Raw genomic sequence first — 26231 nt, forward strand, 5'->3', positions numbered from 1 at the left:
TGCCAGCGATTACGATTCACGACCAGAAAAATTCTCCTCAATTTTCCCACTTTAGTTTCCACGTCGGTTTCATCCCTGCTTGTTTGCCAATGTCTTCCCGCTAAATCCACGCGGCACTCTAATGATCTTCGCTTCTTCTTCATCGCGATCGTTGATGCGGCTGTGCGTTCGGTAAACAGTCTGCCAGCTACAGGCGTACCTACCTACATTTACCGTGGATTATGTGTCGTTATCATGAATCAAAATTACGCTGCTAGCTCGCAGCCGTTGCGAAGGCGTCGATGGCTTTCGGCCGTCTTTTCGCAAACCACAACGAATGACGGTCAAATCTGAGTTGACAGTGATGCACAACGCGGATGAAGAAGACCCCCGGGAATTCGGTGGACGCGTAACGTTGGCGTGAAAAGCAGTCGAAAATCTGGTAAAAAGAACCATTATCTCTCGAGGGGATCGCCGGTGTATTCGGTAATGTGTGTCTTTTCTTAGGCGAGGAAGAAGGAGATCCTGGACTAGCCCGCATGGCTCGTGCCGATTCTACTCGTAGAAGAAAATGGACGGCCCTTCGTTTTTGCCTTGTGACCCAAGCCCGCCGGCAGAATTGTGTTTTCTTTGTGTCACGCCAATATTGCGTTATCGTCCCGGCCGCAGTTGCTCATCTCGCCTCTTTGACGAGAAAGAAATCCACACCGCTCTTCTCTCCCGCCTTCTATTATTCCCGCTCCTTTCGTCGTTCCCCATCCAGCCTAAACTTGTCACAACATCTTTGGCCGAAGACTCGATTCAATCACGTTGGAATCTCCGTTTGCACTAACCAAACTGTCTGCACATGTTTCATGCTTTCGTGGTTCTCACGGTTGGGATTCATCGGTCTGCCGTTACGACGAATATATGCGGAATGCTCGACTTTGGTAAGATTCAGAGATCTGGTCACCGGTCGAAATCCTGGAGGGTGAAGGTGTACGAAATGCCAAGAATACATCGTGTATAAAGAAATTTTCAACCTTTCTAGACACTAACGAATAATTTTCTCGTGCAGCAAGAATAATTCGCGCGTTTGAATTTTTCTCTCTAATTTTGAAGCGCGTTATACTTACGATTTAATTACGATAAGGTCATGGCGAAGCGGGGTAATTTTTTTCAATTCAATTTCTTGCCTCACTTAATGAAATTTTGTCCACAGTCCCACCTTGGCTGGATCTTTGCCAAAATATAAGCGACGTCCTAAGATGTGATCCACTTTTGCCAGTATAGGCGAAACTGACTTTGACTGACAGTCGATAAAATTAGCCAATATCCAATCGCTCATCTTCGCCAACATTCTTTCCAGGATCGGTATTTGACGAAGAATAACCATTTTGTACCGTTAGATCCTGAACTTTTATTAGTATCAAGGTTGACGCGGCCCAGTTTCCTCTTTTTTTAAGGTTTGCAAATATTACGAAAGACCGCCTGTAACCTCAATCGCATCTTCTCCCTTTTTTTTACCCTCGCCGAATGACAGATACCGAGACGGTGAATGAATCGGTAAATTTTTGATTTAACGACAAAAAGGAAGCGTAAGATTAAAGTGCTCAGCGCCCTTCGTAGGCACTATAATACAAGGTAAGCACAGGGACTGTATGATTAGAGACAGCTGGGAATAGCGAGGCGTCGTGATACTGAGTAATTTTCGCGGCCTCTCTCTCTCTCTCGTTTTCTCTTCGCCAAATGCATCCCTGGGGAATTTTTTCCCGGCAGTTTCTTCCGGATGGATTCGCCGCCCTGACGGCATCTGCAGAGACGAAGAATCAGAGCGAGAGGCGACGAGTCAGCGGGTGAAAGATAATCCAAACGACGTGATAAAAATAAATAAATAAAAGATAGGGGAGCTGCGACGAAGTTTGAAAAAGAAACGGTCCTGTGGCGGAAAGTTTAATCTGCAATAATGCGCAAAAAGTTTTACGCGTATGCTGACGATTATATACATTAGCAAACCTGTGTAATACCTCGTTCGTTAAGTGATACGATTCATATTTTTAAACACGCTAATCGGCCTGTTTTTTAACGATAATGCGAATGAGATTCAGATTACAACTTCAGAGAATTAAGAACGATAAAAAAAACAGAGGCAAGAACGAATGGGGAAAAGATTGTGTAACCTGAAATCAAGACTGTATATGTGCTAGTCTGCCGTATATTCGTAACATTATTATACGTAGTAAAAAAGTTTAATTTTAAAACTTCGATAACTTGCGAGATATTATTATTTTCATTCTACGTTTTCTACACATCTGCAGGACAATTATACTTCGCGACAAGTTACGGAATTAAAAAACTTGAGCCGGTAGCGACTGAAGGATGAAAGAAACTGACGTTACGCAACAAGACGTACAGAAATTCACAACAGCTATCAAATACATACATTTTCTATACTTGGGTCCTTTTTTTCTTTATTTTGTTTTTTTCTCTTGCGAACCATGTAATGAATTCCTCTAAATATACATGTATTTATTCATTTTTATCCGTATATATATATTTGGAGGAATCGATCATACATAGATATATGTATATAACACTTTCATCGTAACGACGCGCAGGACTTTTAGACTTCTTGCAAGAAAATTCTGGGAATCATTTATCTAGAAACTTCTCGTCCTTTTTCCTTTCCCCTGTTTTTGTCGTTGTCGCACGGCCAGCCAGCGCGTCAATTTTCTTACATCGTCTGCAGCATAGAGGCGAAATCAAAAAATAAGACCGATAAGAAGAAAAAGAAGAAATCGACGCCGATAAAGAACGAACGGACTGAATAACTCTCTGTAGAAGCTTTCAACTGCGACGACGTCTCACTTAATAGGCACCGTTATGGATACACGCTATTAATTAATCACCAATTTAATCGGTTCAAACCCCAAAAATCGATCAGGCCCTCAAAATTGTCACGGATGTTCATAATTATTTTCCCTAGAGAGTGAACAATCTCTGATAATGTGTTCGCGAGGACCATTTGTTACAGGTGCATAGTTATTAATTTCTACGTTAGAAAACGCATGGAGAAAGGCGCGATCAAGGATTAGTTGGGGATGTGATCGGATAGGCCAACGTACCGCGCGTTTGATTAATTAAATGCGAGGTACTTTGAAAGCAATTAAAAGAGGAGTCGGATGGGCGTGTATAAAGCATACAAACCGAACATCCATCGGTCATTCGCGCAACGTGTTATTTTCGTATCAGCGATTCGACTATACTTTAATCGTAAGCCTCGACCTCTAGAAATTAATCCAACATGAATCGCAGTCAGTTAATTGTTTCAGTGTTTAACAGATGAGGTGCGCAGAATCACTTGCAGGGCTTCAGCTTCATTCCGATGTAACAACGCGATTTGAAAGACCGATCGCATTGTCATTCCACGGTCGTCGAATCGCTGTATACGTCATTGAACGTAGTCGAAAGAGATGATAATAATTTTTTTTTCTTCAACCAGTCAAGCGTTTCAATCGTTTTTTCGCGAATTGCCAATGCTGAAAAATTCAATTTGTTTTCTCCAAATATTTAAAGACGGGGGAAAAAAGTTCAGTTGTTGGACCAAGAAAGAAATGAGAAGATGAGTAAGTAAACTTGGATGAAGTCCACGCCAAGTCGTGCTGATAATTAATGCCAGAGAAATGAAATAATTCCAAATTAGAATCGACCACCGAGTGAATTATGCGAAATGCGAATCTAATTTGTAATTATCATTTGCGGCGAGGAGATTGCCGGAATACGGATGTAATATAGTATATATAAGTGTTTTCTTTTTATCACTTTCACTTGTTTTCATTCGACTTGTATAATTCGTCCTTCAATTTATTTTCAGCCCAATTATTCTATTAATCAACGTTACCTAATTCATTCGGTTTCATCAACCGACAGTGTTTGATCTTTCTCAAAGCGTGAAATTGGAGTAGTAATTTATACTTGCGAAAATTATAAATTTTTCATCAAATATTGACACGGCTAACGCAGCGTTGACGGGATTTCACCAAAGTATACTCGACTATTGTCGCAATTCCGTGCGAAATTTCATTTGCCCTTTTTGTATAATTTATTCAATTTCAACTCGCTGCCGGATGGTTATCCAGTTAAATAACAGCCGAATTACAAATGACTAACGCAACGCGTATCGATCCGTTTAAAAATGTCTCGGAGCACGGTTTCCTGTATTACTTTTTCATCCCTGGGTTGCCCCCAATACGAAATGAATAAAGATCAGGCAAAGAGACAGATCTCTCTCGAATTCCGCGGAGATCAGCTGCGAGAATGTAACAGGCGGATTTGAGAGATCGCTGTCGGAGTAATATTTGTAAAATGGGAGAAAGCGTCTGCATAAGCATATTTCACCCGGATTCAGTAACCTTATTTGATTTCATCCTCGTTATTACTTCAACCATTTTGAGCTTATCGTTTCTGCATAACAAAAGTAAATACGGCGCGTGACGATTTCGCGTAGACGAGACGTGAATTATTTTATCATTCTGAGCTCGGAAAAGGTCGCAAAATAAAAAAAAAAACTCCTAGACGTCCCGCGGGATGGCGGAGTTTCCATCGTTTGTTAGCTTTTAATTTTCTTCCCCTATCGTAGATAATTTGCGAGCGTATACATCCACCATCGAACACGCCCTCTAGAATATATTACGATATCTTGCAAACGTGCGTTTGTTATAAGGTCGGCTAATTAACAACGTTCATAACACGAGGGTAATTATACAAACAGTATTTTATTTTCTTCAACGATACCGCTGCGTTATTTCCATCGCAATTCCCATAATATTTACATATTTGATTATAACGTGCTTCGACCGTGAAATTAATATTTTCCATGTAAATTTTACTTTATTATTTTTGTTTGTAATTTTCATATTGTGACATATCGGATATAAATTAAATTGCCAACTGTTTATCACATCTCAATAAATGTAATTGAACAATCTCGTGATTTGTGCTCAGTTTTACAAAAAATAATATTTTGCCAGCGATTCCCGGTTTTGGAATTATGACGAAACTGTTGGTAATTTTTATTTTTTTTTCCATAATCGTTGAACAACTGTCGAGGAGACAAAAATTGTAATGTAAATTTTTCAATTCGTAATCTTATAGTTCCGTTACTGTTTAATCACTATTCTGAATTCTGCGCTTCGCGATCCAGTAATTGGAGACTGGCTTCGATGTAACAAAATTCGTTGAAGAAGACAGGTTGGGCGGTGATTACAAGAATATTAGCTCTTGGAACCAGCGAGGCAGCGAGTCGTGGGAATTAGGGACGTTGTTAAAGTAATTAATTAACAGCGTACGCATAACGGCTCCGTACACGCCAACGCACTTCGCTACCTACATAAGTCAGAATCCAACCCTTCAAATATGGCACGATAAGTGCAATTCGAGGAAACAGCGTAGTCGTCCTGTCGGACGTTAATTGCCGCGTAATGATCGGATAAGGGCAGTCGGAGTTCCCCGGATCATGCAAGGAAAATGAAAAAATAAGTATTCAAATACTTGACGAAATTGCCACCCCCGAAGCTTTTTTAACATTAACCGGGGCGAGATTCTCTGACAATCGGTAGAATTTATATGGGGTGCGTCACATTTTCCCGTGGCATGATAAATAAATTAAAGAAAATTCGAGTTTCAAAAGAGGTTTAAGGGTGGCACAATACAAAGGGCGCCATTGCTATTGTCCCAACTTCCGGTTTTCCTCGGTCGACGAAAAGCAACCGTGCAGAGGACAAAGAGCGTCTCATTTTCGCCCCGTTCAGTTGTGCCTTTGCCGTACGGAGGTGGAATTTCGCTGCTGGCTGAAAGGATTTAACTGTAAGTCGAGTAAATAGATGCGGAAAGAAACGTTTTGCTGTTGCGAATTAACACACGAACGCCCAGAAATGAATCGCTGTTCGTTGATTATCTGCGGTGTAAATCGAGCAGCGGGTCACTTGCGGTTTGTGATTTTGCCGGTTTCCTGTTGTGCCGGAAATTTTTCGACCCGGGTTACTTTCCGCGCTTGCGGGATATTCTAACCGGGTCGCGTATGGCTCACGAGAGATATCGTAATCGGGCCACGGGTCCGCACAGCCTCAAGTTTTAATCACCGTTTTCCCAACGCGAAAATACGCGCCTCGCCTGCCTGTTCAGGAAAATCCGGCCCGCGGTGTCGCGCCTTTTCCTGTCCCTCTTCTCTCGGCATTCCTTTCATTCCTTGTCGAGATGCTTTTTTACCCCATTTTCTCTCCCCCTTGTCCACCTTGAAACCTGTCGCCTTTTCAAAGAGGCTCGAGATTAACGAGACAGTTTTAACGGTACAAAAGACACTCGTCGTATGTATAACACCTGTGTAAATTCAGGTAGTTTTAACAGTACGAAGGATGCATCACCTACCTATGCCTTCAGGGGTTTAGAAACAGAATACCCTTTTCCCGATACGTGAGGTGTAAAATTTAGTCATCAAAACATTACACATACACAGGAACGTTTCATCGTATACCTCGTAAGCTATAAATAATTTTCCACTATTCGCGATATTGATCAATTTTGATTTCACTTTGTGCGATTCGAGAATAACCGAGAGCCGAAGGGACAGAAGCCTAATTTCACTTGAACCTTGCAAGCGAGAATCTCGAGCCCGCAAAGTAAACCAAGTTTGGGTTCTTGCTCAATTATCAACAGACCCTCGGAACTCGAATAACGAGCTTTGCTTCCATTTGGACGGTTAGTTCAACTCTAAAATATTCACACCGTTCTCCCTCAACCCTCGACTTTATCCTCCGCTGAAGTAACCGGTCCGATTCATTTCTCATCAAATCGACAGTGACAATGAAACTGAGTCAGAAAAACACGATCGGGTAATGTGAAACTTTCAAGACTCAAAGCCATAAATAAATCCTCTCAAAGGATGACAGTTTATTCGGTTTGTTCACAGATTTTCTAACCATTCTCATTCCTGCGGGGAAAAAAGTTTGTCAGCGAAAATAATCATTGGGTCGAAGCTGCGGTGGAAAAGTTTAATTAAAATTTGAATCCTTCGGAGTGGTGCGAAGGTATACGTTGCGCCATGATCAGTTTCTGCGCAAACACGAATGCCCGTATATTAGTGTAGGATATAAGTAGGTATTATATATAATAAATGTTAGACAAGGCAGCGAGTATATTCGCGGTATAGAATGCAGAGGAACCGGAAAACTGCGATAATAGTAATTACCTAAGCAAAGCTTCAGATCAAGGGACTTCTTTTCGACGGTTCAAATACGCTGATCAATCTGATTTTTTTTTTTTATGTTAAATCAAAGCACTCGCGAAGAACAGAAAATAAATTTTTCAACGTTTATTTATTTATTTTTTTCTAATTTCTTTTATAAAGTTGAAAACGACTTTGGAAAAAAAAGTATCCAAAGCAAGATAAAAAATGGCACGACGAATGTTGTGTCCAAATTTGAGACAGATAGCTTGAAAACTCTTCCTTTGAGAGTGTCCATCGTTTTGAAAAACGACGTTTCGAGAAACCCGTTAAAAAAAATAGAACAAAAATAAAAGTGAACTTTTAAAAATTTGCTTTCTGTTCCTCATGACTGTTTTGATTTGACATAAAGAATCAGACTGGTTAGCGCGTACTTACCATCGAATAAAAATCGCGTAAATCAGCTATCGTTCAACCCGTTACACTAGGACGATTCCTTAACCCCATCCCGTACCATTTAGCTCGACGAAACTCGGGCCCAAGTGGTAGACGTCAACGCGTCGTAAAGAAGCCAGAGTGATGTCAAGCATAGATTATTCGAAACAGACGCTTTTATGACACAGGTTTCAGAATACTTCTAAATTAGTGGTGTGTTTTTTACCTTCTGTCAAATCCACGATTGACGGCCATGGATGCTTTCTGGTTGGCGCAAACACGTCACTATCACTGGATTCGTAGTCATTGATGTCATTTAAAACTTTTGTATTTTGCACTCTGTAGGGGTTTGTTAAATTTTAATAACTAATCTTCTCCGTAACAGCAATTATGAGAATCGTGACCAACTCTCGTGGCGTACTGATAGAAACTAACATTGAATTACGACGATCACGAGCCTGGCTCGTGATGTTTATGTTTGGCCCGACTTTCCGTTCACGAGCCTGGCACGTCATATTCATGTTTGGGTCAAAATCTTCGTCACGAGTCAGACTCGTTAAAGCACGGTGAGGGGACAACCATAGTAAAAAAATCGCGTAAATCAGCTATTGTTTGACCCGTTACACTGGAACGATCCCTTGAACCTGAGCGCATAGATGCGGAAAGTTTATACAACTGTCCGATTCTGTTAATTCGTTATACGATAATCCACCGTTCATGAAGAATTATAATCTCACCGTTACGTGCCTACATTAATTTCACCGAAATCCGCACGGGGCTACATTATCACAAATATACGATTATTGGTTGCTAGCCTGAAGATATTTATGATATAGCGACCAGTGGAATAACGCTGCATGTGCAGTAGGAAACGATTTATCTCGACGTGATATTGTCGCGGTTGATTTATTCGCGGTGGATTTCTCCTTGGCAGAAATCAATTACCTAATACGTTCAAAAGTTGAAATATGGTAATATTTGCGGTATATTCTTACAGACAATGACTAAGCGACATTCCGTGCATACTTTGGGTGCGAGGTAGTCCTTCAACTCCACGGAGATACGTGATGGGTGTGTTCGAGGAGTGAATTTATGGAATGGAACACACTTCGGCGCGTCGCTTTTTGACTAATTGTGAAATCGAGCTCAACCACGCCCTGATAATCGATCCGTGAATAATGAAGCGGTTTCGCGGGCAGTTAGAGGGCTTCGACAATGACAAAGCAACATAGTTACTTAGGGAGAAAACCGAGGCTGAGCCTGAATTCGACAACTTACAGTCCGTAATTGATACTGTTCCCAAAATTCTCCGAGCTTGAATCGTCCTCCAGGATATATCGGACGCAAAGATCTCGCGCACGTAAAGTGGAAATCAACAATTGTGCCGCGAGCTTTGCATTGTCTGGAACAAAAGGATCGCCGTACGAGTATTCCGAATATTGTCAATTGTTAGCTTGCGTTTTGTCTCCCGTGTTTAGGTGGCGATTTCGATGGACTGAACTGAAACTGATAAATGAACCAAACTAACGAACATATTATCTGGAAAAAGGCAACGACCCTAATCCGGGAATAAATTAACGATCGAACTGAGTAATACGGCGAGGCGAAAACAGCGTGAGAATTGTTTCGCCGAAATATCAGGGACCGTTTTATTTACACAGTAATATAGGTATGTACGTTAGCTACGGTCGGATTCCGGCGTGAAATTTACGATAAGAATTAGTGGATTCGGGTTGTTCAAACCCTCGCTCGACAGCCACAAAGCTTTAGGGAATATGCTGCTGAGAAATTTATTTGTCCCGCACCTGGCTTCCAGGATTTTCATCGGTCATAATGCTTGAGACGGGAAAAGGGGACGAGAATTTTCCCAAAAGCGAAACCTTTTGTCTCCTAGTGAAGCCTCTTAGTACCCCGCGAATATAACTTTTGGCATCTTTTGTACAACAAATAATGTCTGACACGCCAGGCCTGCACGACTTGTGGATATACAAGCTAAATCGTTTTATAATGGGTATTGTATTAGTATATTATAGTTCAGTCGGAATATACAGTAATTTAGCCGAGTTCTATTAATAAACATGTGAAAGCTGAAACTTGTTTAATCGTCAAATTGGATGCCGAGGAAGAGATCCCTGAGTTTTTCAAAAAACGTTGCGACGGGTTTGGCCGAAAAAAATTATTAAAAATCAAAAAGGCGTCGGTTAGATATAATTGTTTTTTACATGGGGATTGACAACCATATTAGATCCACCATTTTGAGTATTGAAAATCAGATTTCAGATTCAAGTTCGGCGACCACAAAAACCGTAACAATGAGATAACAGGACAAATCTATCAAATTTTCTTTTCTCTGAGAATCGATTCGGTGGACCCTGATTAGACTTTTACTTTTTTAGTATCCATCCCATCACAACAAGGCGTCGAATGCAATCCCAGGCGAGTTGGTTACAGACCGTGGAGTAGTGGAGGTATAAGCTTATTGGATTTTCTCGATTGAAATTCGCTGGATTTTGTTGTAATGACGAGAAAATTTAGTGTTGTTAACTATAATCGCAATAGCACAAATAGTTCCTACTTGTACCACATTCTTCTGTGATCTACAAAATACCCAAACCATTATTGTAACCCCAACCATTTTACTTGTGAAATTGTTTAATAAATTATCCAACCAATTCAAATGTTTTCGTTGTCGGCTTACACGAAGCGCTTCGACTGCAATGGATTCAGTGATCCTGTAACCCTCGGATCGTTAATTGCTCAATTACGATCGCGATTCACGACGTGTTACTTTTACCGAATTTACGAAGGTCGTTTGCTCGGAATTGGCTCGCACCCCTTATTCCGTGATCCTGTTTCGCGGTCAAAGGTCCTGCGGTTCTCCTCTTCTAAATATTTAACCAGCAATGCCGCGGTAAAAATAAAAACCATCTCGAAATTCGTGAGTCCATCAATCAATCACGTTATACCCAAATTGCCAGGATATATTCAAATTTATGGAATTTGGCAAGAAATTCAAAAGTCGGCATCTCGATCAAAGGAAAAGCTTCTATATCTGCGCGCTCATCATTATGAGATATATATATTTGCGACAGCTCGCTGAGTATTAATTATAAATGAAAACTTTGTTGGAACACTGTGATCCCTCGGAAGGAATACCGGGAGTGTGAAAATTCACAAAAGCGAGAAATATACATGTACATATACGTATATTTCAGCTTTTGTATGTCATAAAGCAGCGAGAAAGATAAAGATCAGTGCAATATTTTAATATTTGAAAGCAAAATAATATCACTCTTTGCGAATTTCATCGTAGATTTTCAGTACTAATAAAAAATCACACGCGTCTCAGGTTTGACAAAAACTTGTGTTTCGTCACGCAAAACATACCTGCCGAAGGATTTCAGGATATATCAGTTTTAAAATTTCCGAAAATAGCTGTTTCCCAAATTTCACCGTCGTTGAGGCAATATTAAAAAAAAATGTTCGGCCATGTCTTTTAGCGTGAGCGATGTTTTAGTGAAAAAGTACAAGAACCTCGGAGAATAGTGAAATCTAAAAAAAGGCCCTTTTCCTAACCGCCCTAATATATGTAATTATATATATAATTATGTGTGTGCGTGTGTGTTCCTGGAACCCTTATGAAATTCCCCCGCGAACTCGCTTCTTTGTTTGCCGAGAGTGCCGCGGGGTGTGAGAATGGGAATGGAAAAATATCAATACTCGATAATATTTACGCCCCGATGGTTTATCGGAATAACGGATCGCTATTTCCGCAGAAATTCACGCAGTGGCTTCGTTGAAATACCGGGTTCAGACTATTTCTGTAAGGCTTCTAATTAACTATGCGCATAATGCGTATTGCGAAGTTAACGGAAACAATACGAACCATTTTTCTTTTCCAAAAGAACGAAAGAAGAAAAGCTAAACGGGGCTGTCTCGAATCTTTTTCAATTTTAACAATTGGTAAAAAAATTAAATTTATCGGTCATAGGTTTCGCATGTAACCATATTAATATGTTTTCTGCTCGATTGTAAGCACCCCCATTTTTTTCCCCCGTTTCAACGATCTTGCAAAAAATTTTGTCACGTACGTTTGATAACAGTGGCTAAATTAAACCAGTTCAAGCTGATTCTGAGTGCAACGAAAGCTCGTCTATAATCGCGGCATAAGATATGCGATTGATTGTTCGAGGAGAAAATTTCTTTTCCTTGGGTTTATTTTTCCTGCAGCTGTTTCTGCCGGGTGAAATGATCGACTATGTCGAAGAGAAGTTTTTCCAGACTTATTTCATATCGCCAATACCAAGCCACCGCAGGGCGCGATATATTCTTACGTTTATTACGTTAAAACTTCTTTATTCGAAATAAGGGGTGAGTGCCGTGTTAATTGAATTACTTATACGTATAATACACGTTTACGCGACGATGACGATACCAGCAGGTAGGCGAAACGAGAAGAAAAAGCAAAAAAATGGGGAAAATTTCCGCTCTCGGATCTTCTCGGTTTCCCAGTTTCACTCCCATCTCGGCTTTCGTAAAATGTGATTAGATTTTCTGGTATCTGCAGACGCGGCTCGGCTAGCGATTCAATAAATAGCCGGTCAATAGTGCGCATTTAAACTCCTAAATATAGTCACCTTACCTTGACTCCGGTGGGGAAAGGCGTTCGCTTGAGGTATTCAACGTCGAATTTCCACGTCATGATGGTTTGGATGCTGATTCTGCAGTGTACGAAATTACGGGGGGATGACAAGCTCAGCGAAATTTTCTTTTATTGGTTCGCGAATTACCTTAAAATGAAAAAAGGCGGTAATTGTTTCGTTTAATATTTAGGAAGTATTTTTTAAATTACGATTTACGAATTATTGGTTTCAAGTTTTACATGATTCATTAATAACTTTATATACATATACGAAATTTTGACATCACGTTCATCAGCGTGACGAGTAATGACTGAAAATTTGGACGTAGTATAGAATAAGTTGCGTTATCTAATCGCGGAATTTTTCGTTCAATTTAGTGCATTGGAATTGTAAGCCGCGAGGATGGGTCAAAGTTTCATTATCTTTCGGCTCAATTATCAGCCGGGTCAATTCTGGGCGCTGGTTTGTTGATACATCGCAAAATCGGCACTCGCGGTTAAACGCAGCGAATCGCATGACGCAGCATTTGTGTATTTTTCCAATCAACTGAACACACCTGCGTTTTTACAATCGGACCGTAAAATAGCTGCGGGGTACGAATTTTCCGGGAGTAAATTTATTTTTTTCTCTTTCCTAAATATTATTACTTCGATTTTTTTTTCTTTTTTTTCTTTTTCTTTTTTTGCGGTTGAGAGTTACTATTCTGCCCGAACACAAACGCTCCCATTTCTAATTATTCGTAGAAAAACCGATAAGTTCGATTCGATTTCTTTGATCCTTTGATCATTTTCCCAACTTCTCGCTCCCCCTGTTTGTTCTGGTGGATTAAAAAATGTGAGGGTGCGGTTTGTGCTTCGCCCACCTTGTTTGTTTGCCGGTTTGTATTTTCTAAGGGCGGGGCTGCACGCGTAATTGTCCGATACGTGCAGTTAATGCAAATCGTCCGACGCAGCGTGGCTTTGAATAGCTATGAAACCCTGCACGTTCGGATTGTACCTTTTCGTTCGTTCAATCGCAACGCCTAACGCCGGTAAAATAGAGCGAGCTTAACTTCCAGGTGTCAAACGTCAGATAACATTGCACAACATCGATATTTGTATTTTCCTTTCATCTGCAATACCGAATGTCCGGCGCAAACGCAAAGCTTGAGTTTAAACGCAAAAATTTCCAACACAGCTTCCAAAAATATTGCAAACCTATGTACACAGTGGTGAAAAGAAAATTTTTCCACCTCTCGTACGGTAAAAATGTCCGAGTGTAATCTTTCATCGCGTGTAATTTCAAGTCGGCTCTGCCTCGACAGGTTGTGGTTCAACTTTCACATTTTATACCCGAACTGTGCGTCGATATTCATCAAACATATAAATTCACTGGATTACCAAAGTTTGGATCTTGATTTATGGACGCTGAAGTGAGACGGCCGCAGCCAAACTTCGATCAATCCTCCAGTCGCAGCTACGGCTGAAATATCACCGTTTCAACTCCGCTTCGCAATCGCGTGCTTATGTTTTTAATAATTCGAAAATTGCTAGCTTAAACGTAAGTACCGTGCCTTAATTGTTCTTATGCGCTAGAGCTGTTCAATATTTCCGCATTCTTAAGCTGGAGAAATTACATCTTACACGAATGAAGCTCGCGGCGCCAGACGGACATCATCTTATAAAATGTAGACAGACTATACGTTGTACAAGCAGGTGTTACTTCGATTGAGCACCAGCTGCGATTCGTCTCTGTAAGCAGGGATGTGTTAATTTCCACGGTGATCAAAGATTCTGCATCATTGTCATCGCGGTATCGATCGCGCTTCATCTCTGCAAAAATAGATCAAAGGATAAACAGAACACTCCGACTACAGAGCTTCTTAGTCAAGAGGAATTCAAAACATCGAACAGTTAGAACCAACTTCCGGTCAATGACAGCGAGGGTCGTTACTACGTCGACGGTTTTTTTTTTTTTTTTTTTTGTTTTGCAGTATGACCTGTATTTTTGCGTGGATAAGCACTCGCGAGTCAAGACGAGGATTGTTTTATTTGGATCAGTTGCTGCCGCCCCAACTCAATCCGGTTCTTTCAATCTTTTTATACCCTCGACGTCCGTCATGTTTCAATAATTCATAGACACTCTGGAAGAACGAGGCAGAACAAAAAAAAGAAAATAAAAAAGAAAAGAAACTACGACCTATCACTGTGTCGGAATTTTTTATTTTTTTTTCTATTTTATAGACCACTCGATATTCCACTTGTAGATTTACTCGTGTTGTTATAGCTCGAAATAGCGCGGTACCGATATATAAACAAGGCGTCGATCATCAGCTATCGCTGAAATTATCACCAAGTTTTGGAGCAGGCGTACGGGTGAAAAAAAACAACGCCGAATTACAAGGGCAATTTATATACAGTCTGGACACTCGCGAAACTTGACGATCGATTAATCGAAACTCCGAGCGAGTCAATCGGGTGTTTACAAAGGAGAAATCGAAATTGACCTGTGATAAAGCGCGTGAGTTTTGGTCGGGGAACAGGGATTCGAATCGCTTGAATCGAGACCCAACCGCACCTTATGCTTCACGCGCTATGCACGAGGCGAAACACTAGGTGACAAAACCACGTAGGGTTTATGGATATCAGGTAGTAGTGGAAACTCGTGCTTTCGCGGTTTCAGCTCGTTTCCCAAGTTCGTCGAGGGGGGCGTGTGTATCCCTCTGAGATCGAGGAACAACTTGGAGCTTGAATAGCCCTCGCGTTCTCACAGCTCTCATACAACTTTCATAAAGACAACTTTGCCGCGCTATCGCTCGAGTTGTTCGCAACCACCGAATTTGCCAACTTTCGTCTTTCCATGACAGTGGCTGCAATCCTTCCGTACAATATCAAAGGTTCGATTGAAAGTTCACCACTGTGAAGGGTTTGTAGTTGATCGTTCTCGGAGAACTCTCAAAGCTGGAATGAAATTCTACCAGACTAGCTTACGTGTATATATTTTGCCCTATTCTAACGAACTTTTTCAAATGCCTTTTTTTTTTTTTTGTTCCTACTCTAACATCGTACATTCCTTGAAATATACAATTATTTCTTTACTTTATAACGGATTCTAATTTTCTTCTTTTCTCTTTCGTCTTTCAGTAATCTATTACTTCCTGTGATTCTTTGACGTATTCCAACGCTGATTTCAATATGGTAATGTTTTTATTATTATTTCTATTCGCTTCAAACTTTTTTACTATTACGTTCATTATTATCATCATCATTATTATTATTATTATGATTTAAAACTAACTTGTCCGAAGCCCATCCACGTCCACATATAATGTGATTAACTACATATTACGTATTGACGTCTTTCCTGTGAGCTGCTTGCTATAAATTTTACGCTATTTTTCGACAAGAAAAACTAGAGGCGCAATAGTCTTTGCTTTGATTTGGCGAGGCGTCTTCGTTGAGAGCTTTTCAGATACGCATTTTTGGATAAATGGATCCGATGAATTAGACGAAAGCTTTACAACTGTACAACTTATGTACACACGCTTATTTCTGTGCACGTACATTAGGTATGCCTATCTACTTTACCGCCGCTGAAGCTATTAGGCTGTTAAAAATATTTTCTTCTACGACCATATAATCAAACGTGCACGATATGAGGATCATAATATTGTAGGTATAACGTTTTATCGCCCGCCATCGAATCCTCCGATTTTTCACTTCCTGGCAGACAGCCAACCATGCAAAGCGCAGGTCCACGCTTACTTTTCTCGGCAGGAAATTTCTTTGCGCAAATTCAAGTCCATCATTCTCGCGAAGTAAAGTAACAGATCGACCTTCGAGGTGAAGGAGAGTTCGATGAGCTATTGTATTACCTTGAAATGGATCCTGGCATCTCACGGAGTAAATTGAGGCTATACATTTTCTGCAAACTTATCTGGTATCAGTCGATTCTTCTGATCGTCAAATAGGAATCAAACTTGTCGTTGGCCTATTAGCCAAAATTAGCGCACTGTAAAAAGCTGCCAGCAACTAATTCCTCAAACAAATGCTATCTGTCACCATCATTTATACGTTACAATTGTATGCAGATGCTTCTGAAACACTGATTGTTCTAACAATAAATTTCAACTATCAATAATTATGTACCTTTCATCGCATATCCTCTGTATTTACTCACTGTTGTTTCAATGATTCTTCCCCCTCGTTAGATACCGAGCAATACGACGGCCGGAAGCACGGTCCAGGAGGAAGAACTCAAACGCATCCTGTCGGAGCGAAGACAGGAATGCATGGAGAGGCTGAAATCCAACGCAACAGCACCGCCTGGTGAGTGCATTGTTTATTTATTTTCGTAACGTCAGGGAAATTAAGTCAAACTTGCGCTTCTGACTTTTTACAAACCATTTTCGTTAATTTCTAATCGCACCGCATAACAGTGTTCGATTTACGCCAATTCCGTGACTTTTTCACGAGCTTTCGCGGAAGACACGACAGTTGGTTAGTACAGCAATTCACAAATTTTGTATGTTTCTTCAAACTTTACTGGCGACATACACAAAATGAGAAAAAAGAAGCAGCGAGCAGACCTTTGGGAAGAGAAATATTGTGACTCTGGTACACCAGCTCAAGAAAGACGTGAAGTTATAATAAACTGCAAATTGGAAGGGACTCGGCCAACTCCCGAGGGAAACTTTACTTCAAACCGAAATTTCTACACCCTGTGCAAATTTTTTTAAAACACTGTGACTCGGCCAGAAAGCCATTGGGGAGCTCTCGTGTATTTTACATGTGATATTTCGGAGTTTTTTTATGTTCATTCCCTTTCTTTTTTGTATTTTGTATTTTCTCTACCCTGGCAAGAAACCTTCTAAGCGTCAGAGTAACGCGATGTGGTGAAAGGTGAAAGAATTACTTTAAAAGCCTTCGTGGAGAGTTATACAAGCTTGTAACACTTTTTTGCTGAATTTCTATTCAACCATTTTTCAATGTAAATTCATATCTTACCAGGCTTGTTGAAATATAAATTTTTCACAAACGTTAAGAATCGTGTGATTAACGTGAATGGGAAAACATTTGCTTTATTGATTGTCTTTTTCGGTTGACACAGCGTCAAGATTACCGGTGTAAAATTTTTACAGAGTTACTCTGCCTCACCCGTTGTAGACGAGAAGAAAATATTTCAATTCGATTTCAAATCCTAGAGGGAAGTTACGCTTCGTGAAATTTTCGTCAAACTTCTGACGACAACAGATGTCCCGTAACAATTCTCCGCGTTTTATAATCGCTGCGTTTCCCTTTCTCAATAAAATTTCCGCACTTGGCATGCGGCGTTGTATATCGCGATTATCAATAGTAATCAACGGAGAGCTTGTAACTCTTTTGAGCGTCGTATTACACCATTTTTTTCGAAGTTGGCAGTGTAGGGTGCGGTCGAAATAGTCGACGAATGACGGTCAACGTCAGTCGCTTGCAGATGTAAATCACAACTATAACAGCCACCGTTATACCCGCATAAATATCCAACAAAGCCAGCTGCCACCAGCTAAACTTTACCGCTGGTGAACGCAGTGAATCGCCGCCGTTTCTGAGGATGTACTCGATCCAGAAGATCGCCGTTTCTAGCGGGCTTCTCGGACGGTCCAAAAACTTTCCCCCCAGCGTGATGATGTTATTTCTATAATTTGATAACGGATTATTGCCGATGAGTTAACGGGTTGAATGCAAATGTCGATAGGATGGCCAACGGAGTGATAGATTTTTCAAGAGAATTTATCAAATAGTTCACCGGAAGAGAAAAAGGTTACGCTGAGAGTGTCGGAAAGTTTTACTCACTTGTATTTTGCGTCGCTGACGATTTCACTGACGGCTGCGGTGAATTTATCCGCCGTGAAATCCCCAAAGTCCATCGATATCGCGACCCCCTTTTCAACGCAATTTTTTACGTTTCGTTGGGGCTCTGGAAATATCGGAAGACCGATAAACGGTACCGCGAACATCACCGCTTCGTGAATCTCCAGTGATCCACCCTGCATCACGAACGCCCGTATGTTGCCGTGCTCTGGAGAATAGAAATTTAACCCTCAATATCCATTCAAGGTGTCGGGAAATCTGCCAACCGATTTCGCCAGCGTTTCCATTCCGATGAGTCTAATACCGATCATCGTGTCTACAGCGCGTCACTTCTTTTATCCGTAAGTGTTTTTTAGCGTTGAAAAAATCTTGACTCACTTAAAACCTGCGTCTGTGAAACTACCTCCAACGCAAGTACGTTCGTGGGAATTCCGGGTGGCAATGCTTCCGGAGCTGCTCCTTTGAGCAGCACTCGAATCGGAGCGATCTTGGCCAATGCTGAGTACAATTCGGCGATGATATCCTTTGGGAAATTCTCAATAGCCAGCAAGGAGCCAAACGAAACGAAGATAAAGCCGTCCGCGCTGCTGTCTAGCCACGCTTTCAATTCCTGAAATTAATCAAACACAAGTTTTACTTTGCAAACCCAGCGTCTCGAAGCCACAATTAGACAGAGCTTCGTTAACGCCGAATAATGTCCTGCCACTTTCGATTGGTTTACCGTGTTCTCTCAAGAGACCTAAAACGACCCACGTTAAACCTGATACTATGATTTCAAGGTAGGCTCATTAGCGAGACGTCGGATAAACTGGTATTCCAACGAAAATACTTCGACCTTAACAGACGCTGCTGTTTTACGTAGGTTCAGCTTAGTGTTAGTCTCATTCACGACTCAAGAGTCAACCGTTGTTCAGTGACGTAGAATATCGGCTGACGGTACCGTCGAGTAGTCGATTCGCCAGAAATGCGCGAAAGCCTTCAGGGCAGAACAAAAAAAGAAGAGAACACATCTTGGAACATGCGAAAAGATTTTACAAAGGTATAATTTTAAGTCGAATAATTGAACTGCCAGTGCCTTCAGGCTAACGCGGATGTGATAAAAGTTTTGACAATGTAACAGGTCTAAATATATCAGCGCAGATGGTTTTTGTTTGACTTTGGTTGGCACACGCGGTTAGCCGAACAGTTGTGCAAACGTGGTGTTTTTGCATATCAGTCTGGTGTAGTATCTGTATACCCTTTATCTGTTTTTCTATCCTTCCGCTCACCTCTGGTAATTCTGTTCCATCGTCCCGCACGTGCAATCCACCAATTTCTACGATGGCTGGAGTAAAAGGCCTAACTCCGTTGAGGGAGTGGTGCGAGTTTACCAAAAGCAGGGACAAGTCTCTCTCCAGCTCTCTGATGTCCGGCATATCCGGCCCGAAGTGTGTCTTCACAATGCTGTTCTGAGCCTCCGTTACCCGCCTGATTCTATAGTTCGTCCACCATGTGTGCAGCGTGTTTTTGAATCTTTGCCAGAAGTTCATGTGAAGAATCGAACCGTCGATGTGTTCGGACACAAATGCCGTGTTCACCGGATTCCCCAAGGGCTCACTTATGTAAGGTGGCAACGCCGACATAGAAACTGCCACCACGGGGACCTTGAAGTGTCTTCCGAACGCGAAGTAGCAGTTCGCGTATAGTAACTGTAAAAAAACCATAGCCCAAAGGTCAATGGTTGGCATAGGTACTAAAGTGCAGTCGAGTGGGGAAAAAAGTACCGTACGTAATAAAATTTGAGAAATGAATAAATCTAACCAATATAAACGCCTCAATAATTCTTGCTACATCCCGTTAAATCGTATCATTTTAAGACTGTATAATTTTGTAATCTCGTTTGTAATGGCTCAAGAAAGAAAATGAAATCACAGTTTCACCATCATTCAACGTTTACAGTAGTCCAGAAGGATAATTGACTCACCTCCGTAATGACGAGGTCGTATGGTGGATTGGTTTGCGGTTCTTCTATGAGCTTCTTGAACTCAGGAAGAGCGAGTAATTCGCAAGCCTTATTTCCGTACTGTTCAGCGTAATATTCGACCGGCTTATTGGCCAAGCTATCAAGAGTATCAGCTGTTAAGTTGAAGGTAAACCTGGGACCTTTTCCTGTCAGATGAATAATGTTCTCGTAATTCGGATGAGGCCTTATCAAGGGATAATGACTGATTACATCGAGTTTGTGTCCCTGCTCTACAAGGGTCCACAAGATTTCTTGAAAGAAGAAAAATTGGTGCGGAATCTCTAGAGGAAATATTGCGAGTATACGGGCACCGTTAACGTGGCGCGTGAAGTAAACATTGCATAATAACAATGCGAGGAAAACGGACACTCTCCTCATTGTTTTATTTATAAATTCACTGTTTCTCTTTGTTCGTGTGTTCGTACACCATGAAAATGACTCGCGACGGCTACGCTAAGAACAACGTATGCTCTTGTGACGATCTTGTAACGTCGACTCTTTTTTTATCACTGGGCTTCAGTGCTGAAGGTGTGATGGTAGAACCGGCAATTTGGAACGCAAGTGTTTCGATACCTTGAACAAATAGAAAAACGTTACAAATACGGGTTTCTAGATTCTTGTAGAGCCAGCTGATGACTTTTCAGCCTTGCAACCAACGGGCCGGTGACCAAGGCTCGTGGTAACAGAAGATTAATCATATCCCTCGACAATTGATTGACAGAATTTTTGCCACGTTGGCAATTCTCGTTTCTGTACATACGACGGAACAATTGCGTCAGTGACTGTAAGAATCGCAAACGCACCGCCAGACTTGGTTCAGAAATTCTTGGAGGTTTTTATTTCGTTAGATCAGGCATGAAAGTACTTTATACAAACGAGTTACCCTATTTCTACATCCTACAATATAATGTCAAACCTATACTTATATCGCAGTCCCGTTGTACTGCCTACCGTCAATTTATAAAAATGACGAATGAATACTAGAAACGTTTTGCTACGTTCAATTTTTTTTTTTCGTCAACGGTACAGTTTCTTTGGAGCGTATAATTCTGCGAATCAGGGCTGAAATGAAAAGTTTGACTAGATAGATAGTGACCAGAGCTGCAACCAATATGCTGCCATAGACATCCAGCAGTGCCAACTGCCACCAAGTCAATCGAACCGCTGGTGATCGCAGGGAATCACCTCCGTTGGTGATGATGTACTCGATCCAATAAATGGCCGCGTCTCGGGGATTCAGCGGTCGGTCCATAAATTTCTTCGATAGTATCATCATGTTATTTCTGCGGATTGATAACGAAGAAAAAAAAATTTAGTGGTAGAACTTAAGAAGGACGAAATTTTTTTCGTCATTCTTCGAAAAATTTCTAACGCACTTGTATTTCGGATCATGAATGATGTCGTTGACGGCTGATACGAATTTGTCCGCTGTGAAGTCCTTGTAATTCAAAGACACCGCTACCCCTTTTTCAACACAATTTTTCACATTTCTTGGCTGGTCTGCGAATATTGGGATGCCGACGAATGGAACAACGAACGCAGTCGCTTCTTGGATTCCCCCCAAACCACCGTGCGTCACGAATCCCCGGATGTTTTTGTGTCCTGAAAAGAACCGTCATCATTACCAAATTTCCCGATTTAATATCACAAAGACTACCACTTACTCAAAACTTCAGCTTGGGGAAGCCACTTCATCGTCATCACGTTCTGCGGTAGGCCAGGTGGCAACTCTTCCGGATTCGTCGATTTCAGCAGTACACGTATCGGCGCAATTTTCGTAAAACCTGAATACAATTCAGCCAGAAACTCCTTCGGGAACGACTCGATTCTCAGTAAGGTTCCAAAACAGGCGTAGATAAACCCGCTTGTGCTGTTATCCAACCAGTTTCGTAGATCCTAAAATTTTCCGGTAAGGTCTGAATGGAAAATCCTTCAAATGCTCTGCGACCGTTATAAGTAGCCAACGATAAGCCTAACGTAGGTAAAAATTCGGACAATTTACATTGCGTTATCAATCCAATGAGTCTCATTAACCTTGTGCACGACTTTGCTATCCCGTGAGTTGAGAATGTGACAAGATTCATTACTTTCGATATGATATAGACGTTGGAGTACATTCAATCAAGAGATTATTTTTAATCAGTGACTATCTTATGCAAGTCAAAAACAGTTAACACGTATTGCCTTTTATTAAATACCACTTACCGCGGGTAACTCGACGTTTTCGAAGCGAATGTGGATTCCACCAACTTCCAAAATTGCTGGCGTCATGGGTCGAATTCCATTTAAGCTATGGTGAGAGTTTACCAGAAGAAGGGCTACGTCTCGCTCCAGTTCTCGAACGCCAGGCATATCGGACCCGAAATACTTCTTCACCGCGTCATTCTGCACCTCGGTTAAACTTCTGATTCGGCGGATTCTATTGAACGTATACAGCGTGTTTCTAAGTCGCTGCCAAAAGTTCATATGAATTATTGACCCGTCTTCGTACTCGGGCACGATGGCTGGATTCAGCGGGTTGCCCAACGGTTCGTTGGAGTAGTGCAGCGTTGGTGCCGATGTCATCGCTACTACGGGAACATTCAGGTGTCTTCCGAAAGCGAAGAAGCAATTTGCAAAGAAGAACTGGAAAGAAACCACGATTAGCTTTGAACAGTGATGGGCACGTGTGACGCTTGAGTCGAAGAGGTTGAACCCACGATCGGGTGTTAGGTATCTGGTAGAATTGAACAAAATGCTTCAAGGCCTTGAAATAATTATAAAATCACAATTTACTGTCTCTGAAGTGGTCAGTCAGTTTGAAGACGTTGGAAATGTGAAAAAGGCAACAAATGAAATGGTTTCTTTCACCGTCAGCGTTATCCTGAGTTTTTGAAAATCCGTACATTAGCCGGTTATATCTAGTTCCAGCAAAAAAAATAATTTAATGTCACGAACAAACTTTACCTCTGCAATTACAAGATCGTAAGGTGGGTCCTTGGGTGGATTATTGATCAATTCCTGAATCTCGGGAATTCCGAGAATATCACAAAGGTCATTTCCGACTTTCTGAGCACCATATTCTTCAAGGGCGATGTTTCCAACATGTTCGACGGTCTCGAATGTCATGGCGTTAGCCATGACATCCATTTTTCCATTCAAATCAACAATGTCTCGATAGTTGTGAAAAGGATACATCAGAGGGAAATGACTAACTACGTCTATCTGATGTCCCCTATTTGCGAGGTCCATCAGCACTCCCTGATACATAGTGAAATGACTCGGGGCAGGCAAAGGGAACATCGCCAGAATTCGCGCTCCATTTCCGTTTCGTACGAAGCAAACGGTGCTTAGTAATACGATTGAAAAATGTACGAGCTTCATTACTTCGCTTAGGACACAGGAGATGCCACTTATTGTGTACGTACGTTCTGAACAGATACTGTGAAATGTGCACTACACTGTACCGCTGGATGATCTCCAGGCGAGCTCAGATCGAAATGAAGAGTAGCACCAGCCTACGTATTGTTTATGACTTCACTCCGTTACCGTCCACGCAGCAGCTGCTGGTTGAAAAACAAGTATTTTTGTATTTTCATAAAACGGCATTTTCGAACAAACAAAACATGCGGTCTCAAATTATGAATGCTGTCATAATTATTCGTTTGCTAGCTTTGCAAGACAAGCCACTTTCTTAGTACTGCGGTCGTTTAAGTCTGATCGTGTCACGCTATTCAGATCTGTGGAAATATTTTTTATTCTGCCAATATTCGAGCACTATTGACATGTCTAGTTGAAGTCAGGAGACAGAATACTATCAGCAACAATTTGCACAGGTACTTCATTTTTATTATTTACGAATTAGATTACCTAAATGCGAGTTTTTAAATGGACAATGCAAGTAAATTTAAAAACCAGAACCGTCTAAAAATTCTCTAAATTGAAATCGAGAATTTCTCGCTGGTAACTACTTCTAGACAGACATTCAGAACTTTATGACTTCACGACTGCATTGATGATAAAACTGCAAGTACCGCAACGCGACTGATAGTATGACGGTGGTCGTATTGTACGAGCGCGGCGCCACTGTATCTAGTTGAACTGATTATCTTCAGGACGAATCAATTTTTGCCACTTTTTTTTCACTGGTTCTTATACTGGTTACTATTGATGAACCACTTTATTTGACGGTAGCTTTTCATGTAATTATAATGATAATGCTTATGCGTTGGCATATGTGCAATTCCACCCGTTTGTATTCCGTAGAAGTTGCTAACGTTGACTGGATGCATTTTTGATATTTACAAACGATAAGGAATGGATTCGCACTTTGACTAATGATTGCAAAATCGCACGACAGCGACAGGTGACGTGACGCATCTTTGTCATACGTCACTGAAGAGATTACTTCGTTTTTTCCCCAGGGTCGTTCCTTTTAGTTCCTTGGTAAACTTTGGCCAATCTTCTTCTTCGCGTGTATTCTTCTTCCGTTGACTTTCTTTCTATACCGGCGTATTGATCTTGGCTTTGTCAAACCAACCCATTTTCCAATATGTCGTGTAAATATTGTCTGCATTCCTCTCGGTAGTACTCTCAGTGTTTCTTTGTGAAATTGAATTACTAACGCAAAAACGACCAAGCGAAAAAAGAATCACGCAGCACGTAACATCGGGACGATTTGTAACCGTCAAAACCACGCTCGTGTTTTTAATAAGTTTGTTTCAGTCAAGTCCGTTGGTGATTAACCAAGTCGACTGCGGCAGAACTGCTAGACTGATTGCGAGAGCTGGGAAACAGAACTTTCTCCGAAATATCAACATTTCATTCCATAAACATAAATTTGTTGATATTATGATACTTTTATAGTTTACCGCGAATGAGGTGAAATTCTGTTCTACTTCAATAACTCAGAGCCATACAGGTGAAGATATTGACATTGAATATGAAATTCAAAGCTTGATCAGGCACTTATTACAGTGAACGTGACATCATACACGATAACCCCCAGATTATAATACCTGATATAGTCTAGAATATAATTGACTCTCATTAGTTCCATCCAATCCATTCAATACACGTCAACGATTATTGGCTGAACGTTATCGTGCAAAGTTTGAAGTAGCCAATGAATAGTAAACTAATCACGTTGTCCATGCGTGTTTCGTATTAAACGCAAGTAGTCAAGATATTGCAACTTATCACCAATTTATTCTTACTCTTCCCGCGGAGATTTTATCGAGAAATCAAACCACTCCTTATTGGTATTAAATCTTTTACACTGGGTTGAAAGATATGTATAACCTTATAACTAGATCATCGCGAGCATTTATTCAATCTCTAATATCGATAGCGGACATTAGAATCAGATTGAGGCCTACGAAATTAATTAAAGTACTGAACAGATTACCTAATGTTAAGTATTTATATCATTTTAATTTGAAAAATTCCTCACAGTGGAGAACAATAGAAAAGTGTTGAGTTTTGCAAGACAAGCCACTTTCTTAATACTGCGGTCGTTTAACTCTGATCGTGTCACGCTATTCAGATCTGTGGTAATATTTTTTATTCTTAATCAATCCGTGGAAACGTTAACCGCTGATTCAATTATATTCAAATCTAATTGTATCGAGGACGTCCAACGATCTGTGTGGGGTTTGAATGCGAGTGACTTTGTGAAATCAATAAATAATCACAATTCTTTATGAACTTTTCGATTCAAGAACACGATGAATACTGTCGGAACATACTGCAACGACCAAAGCCGCCTGCACAATCACATATATATCATTTTACCGTATTCCTTTCAAGCCAAGGTTACAGCCATTACACGCGGGTTCATCAGCTAAATGCTAATTAAGCGGTTCAAATGTTAATTATTCAGAACAAGTATCGCCAGTTCTTTACTCCACGGTATGTTTTCCGTGTCTCCCCGTATTTTTTTTTTTTTTTTTGACCCACATTGATAGGTATCTCGTTATTTCCGTACTGCTCAAGACTCGCAGGATTATTTTGCGTCCCGTTCCTTTTCAGTCTAGTGTCACTCACAGATTGTACCTATGTCTGCATATGACTACATGCGCATAATTGTTAATAGCATGCCGGCGGACGGTTAGATTTCGTTGAATAGTAAAACAAGAAAGCGAACGAGACAACTGTCGTTC

General features: G+C 41.0%; 3 protein-coding genes and 1 long non-coding RNA gene across 13 annotated transcripts in view; 2 read left to right on the forward strand and 2 right to left on the reverse strand.

Annotated features, from left to right (window-relative positions):
- Positions 1-26231, forward strand: part of LOC124175915 (calcitonin gene-related peptide type 1 receptor-like) — a 156960-nt gene that overhangs the window by 26623 nt on the left and 104106 nt on the right. For 6 of the 9 annotated variants that reach the window (XM_046556555.1, XM_046556553.1, XM_046556556.1 and 3 more), the window contains one exon: positions 16448-16565. In XM_046556555.1, the coding sequence (XP_046412511.1) occupies positions 16448-16565 (118 nt within the window). Of the gene's footprint in view, positions 1-15117; positions 15134-15380; positions 15435-16447; positions 16566-26231 lie in introns of those variants that run through there. The other 3 variants (XM_046556558.1, XM_046556560.1, XM_046556561.1) reach the window with 2 other exon arrangements.
- On the reverse strand, positions 17292-20664 carry LOC124175912 (UDP-glucosyltransferase 2-like). The gene is made up of 5 exons (XM_046556548.1): positions 20053-20664; positions 19358-19777; positions 18468-18699; positions 18072-18297; positions 17292-17913 (listed from the first exon to the last, which is right to left on the reverse strand). Exons 1-5 carry the CDS (start codon positions 20467-20469, stop codon positions 17631-17633), a joined length of 1578 nt encoding a protein of 525 aa, XP_046412504.1. The 5' UTR covers positions 20470-20664; the 3' UTR covers positions 17292-17630.
- Positions 20902-25815, reverse strand: LOC124175911 (UDP-glucosyltransferase 2-like). Of its 2 annotated transcripts, none has more exons than XM_046556546.1 (6): positions 25478-25815; positions 23038-23633; positions 22297-22716; positions 21756-21987; positions 21468-21693; positions 20902-21374 (listed from the first exon to the last, which is right to left on the reverse strand). In XM_046556546.1, exons 2-6 carry the CDS (start codon positions 23452-23454, stop codon positions 21092-21094), a joined length of 1578 nt encoding a protein of 525 aa, XP_046412502.1. In that variant the 5' UTR covers positions 23455-23633; positions 25478-25815; the 3' UTR covers positions 20902-21091. The 2 variants fall into 2 exon arrangements, with proteins under 2 accessions (XP_046412502.1, XP_046412503.1); XM_046556547.1 differs by having other exon boundaries at positions 23038-23636.
- LOC124175918 lies at positions 23505-25496 on the forward strand. The gene is made up of 2 exons (XR_006869267.1): positions 23505-23639; positions 25124-25496. It is a non-coding gene; the product is annotated as an uncharacterized LOC124175918 (long non-coding RNA).

The sequence above is a fragment of the Neodiprion fabricii genome, chromosome 2 (genome assembly GCF_021155785.1).
Source record: "Neodiprion fabricii isolate iyNeoFabr1 chromosome 2, iyNeoFabr1.1, whole genome shotgun sequence".
In the NCBI taxonomy this organism is placed as follows: domain Eukaryota; kingdom Metazoa; phylum Arthropoda; class Insecta; order Hymenoptera; family Diprionidae; genus Neodiprion; species Neodiprion fabricii.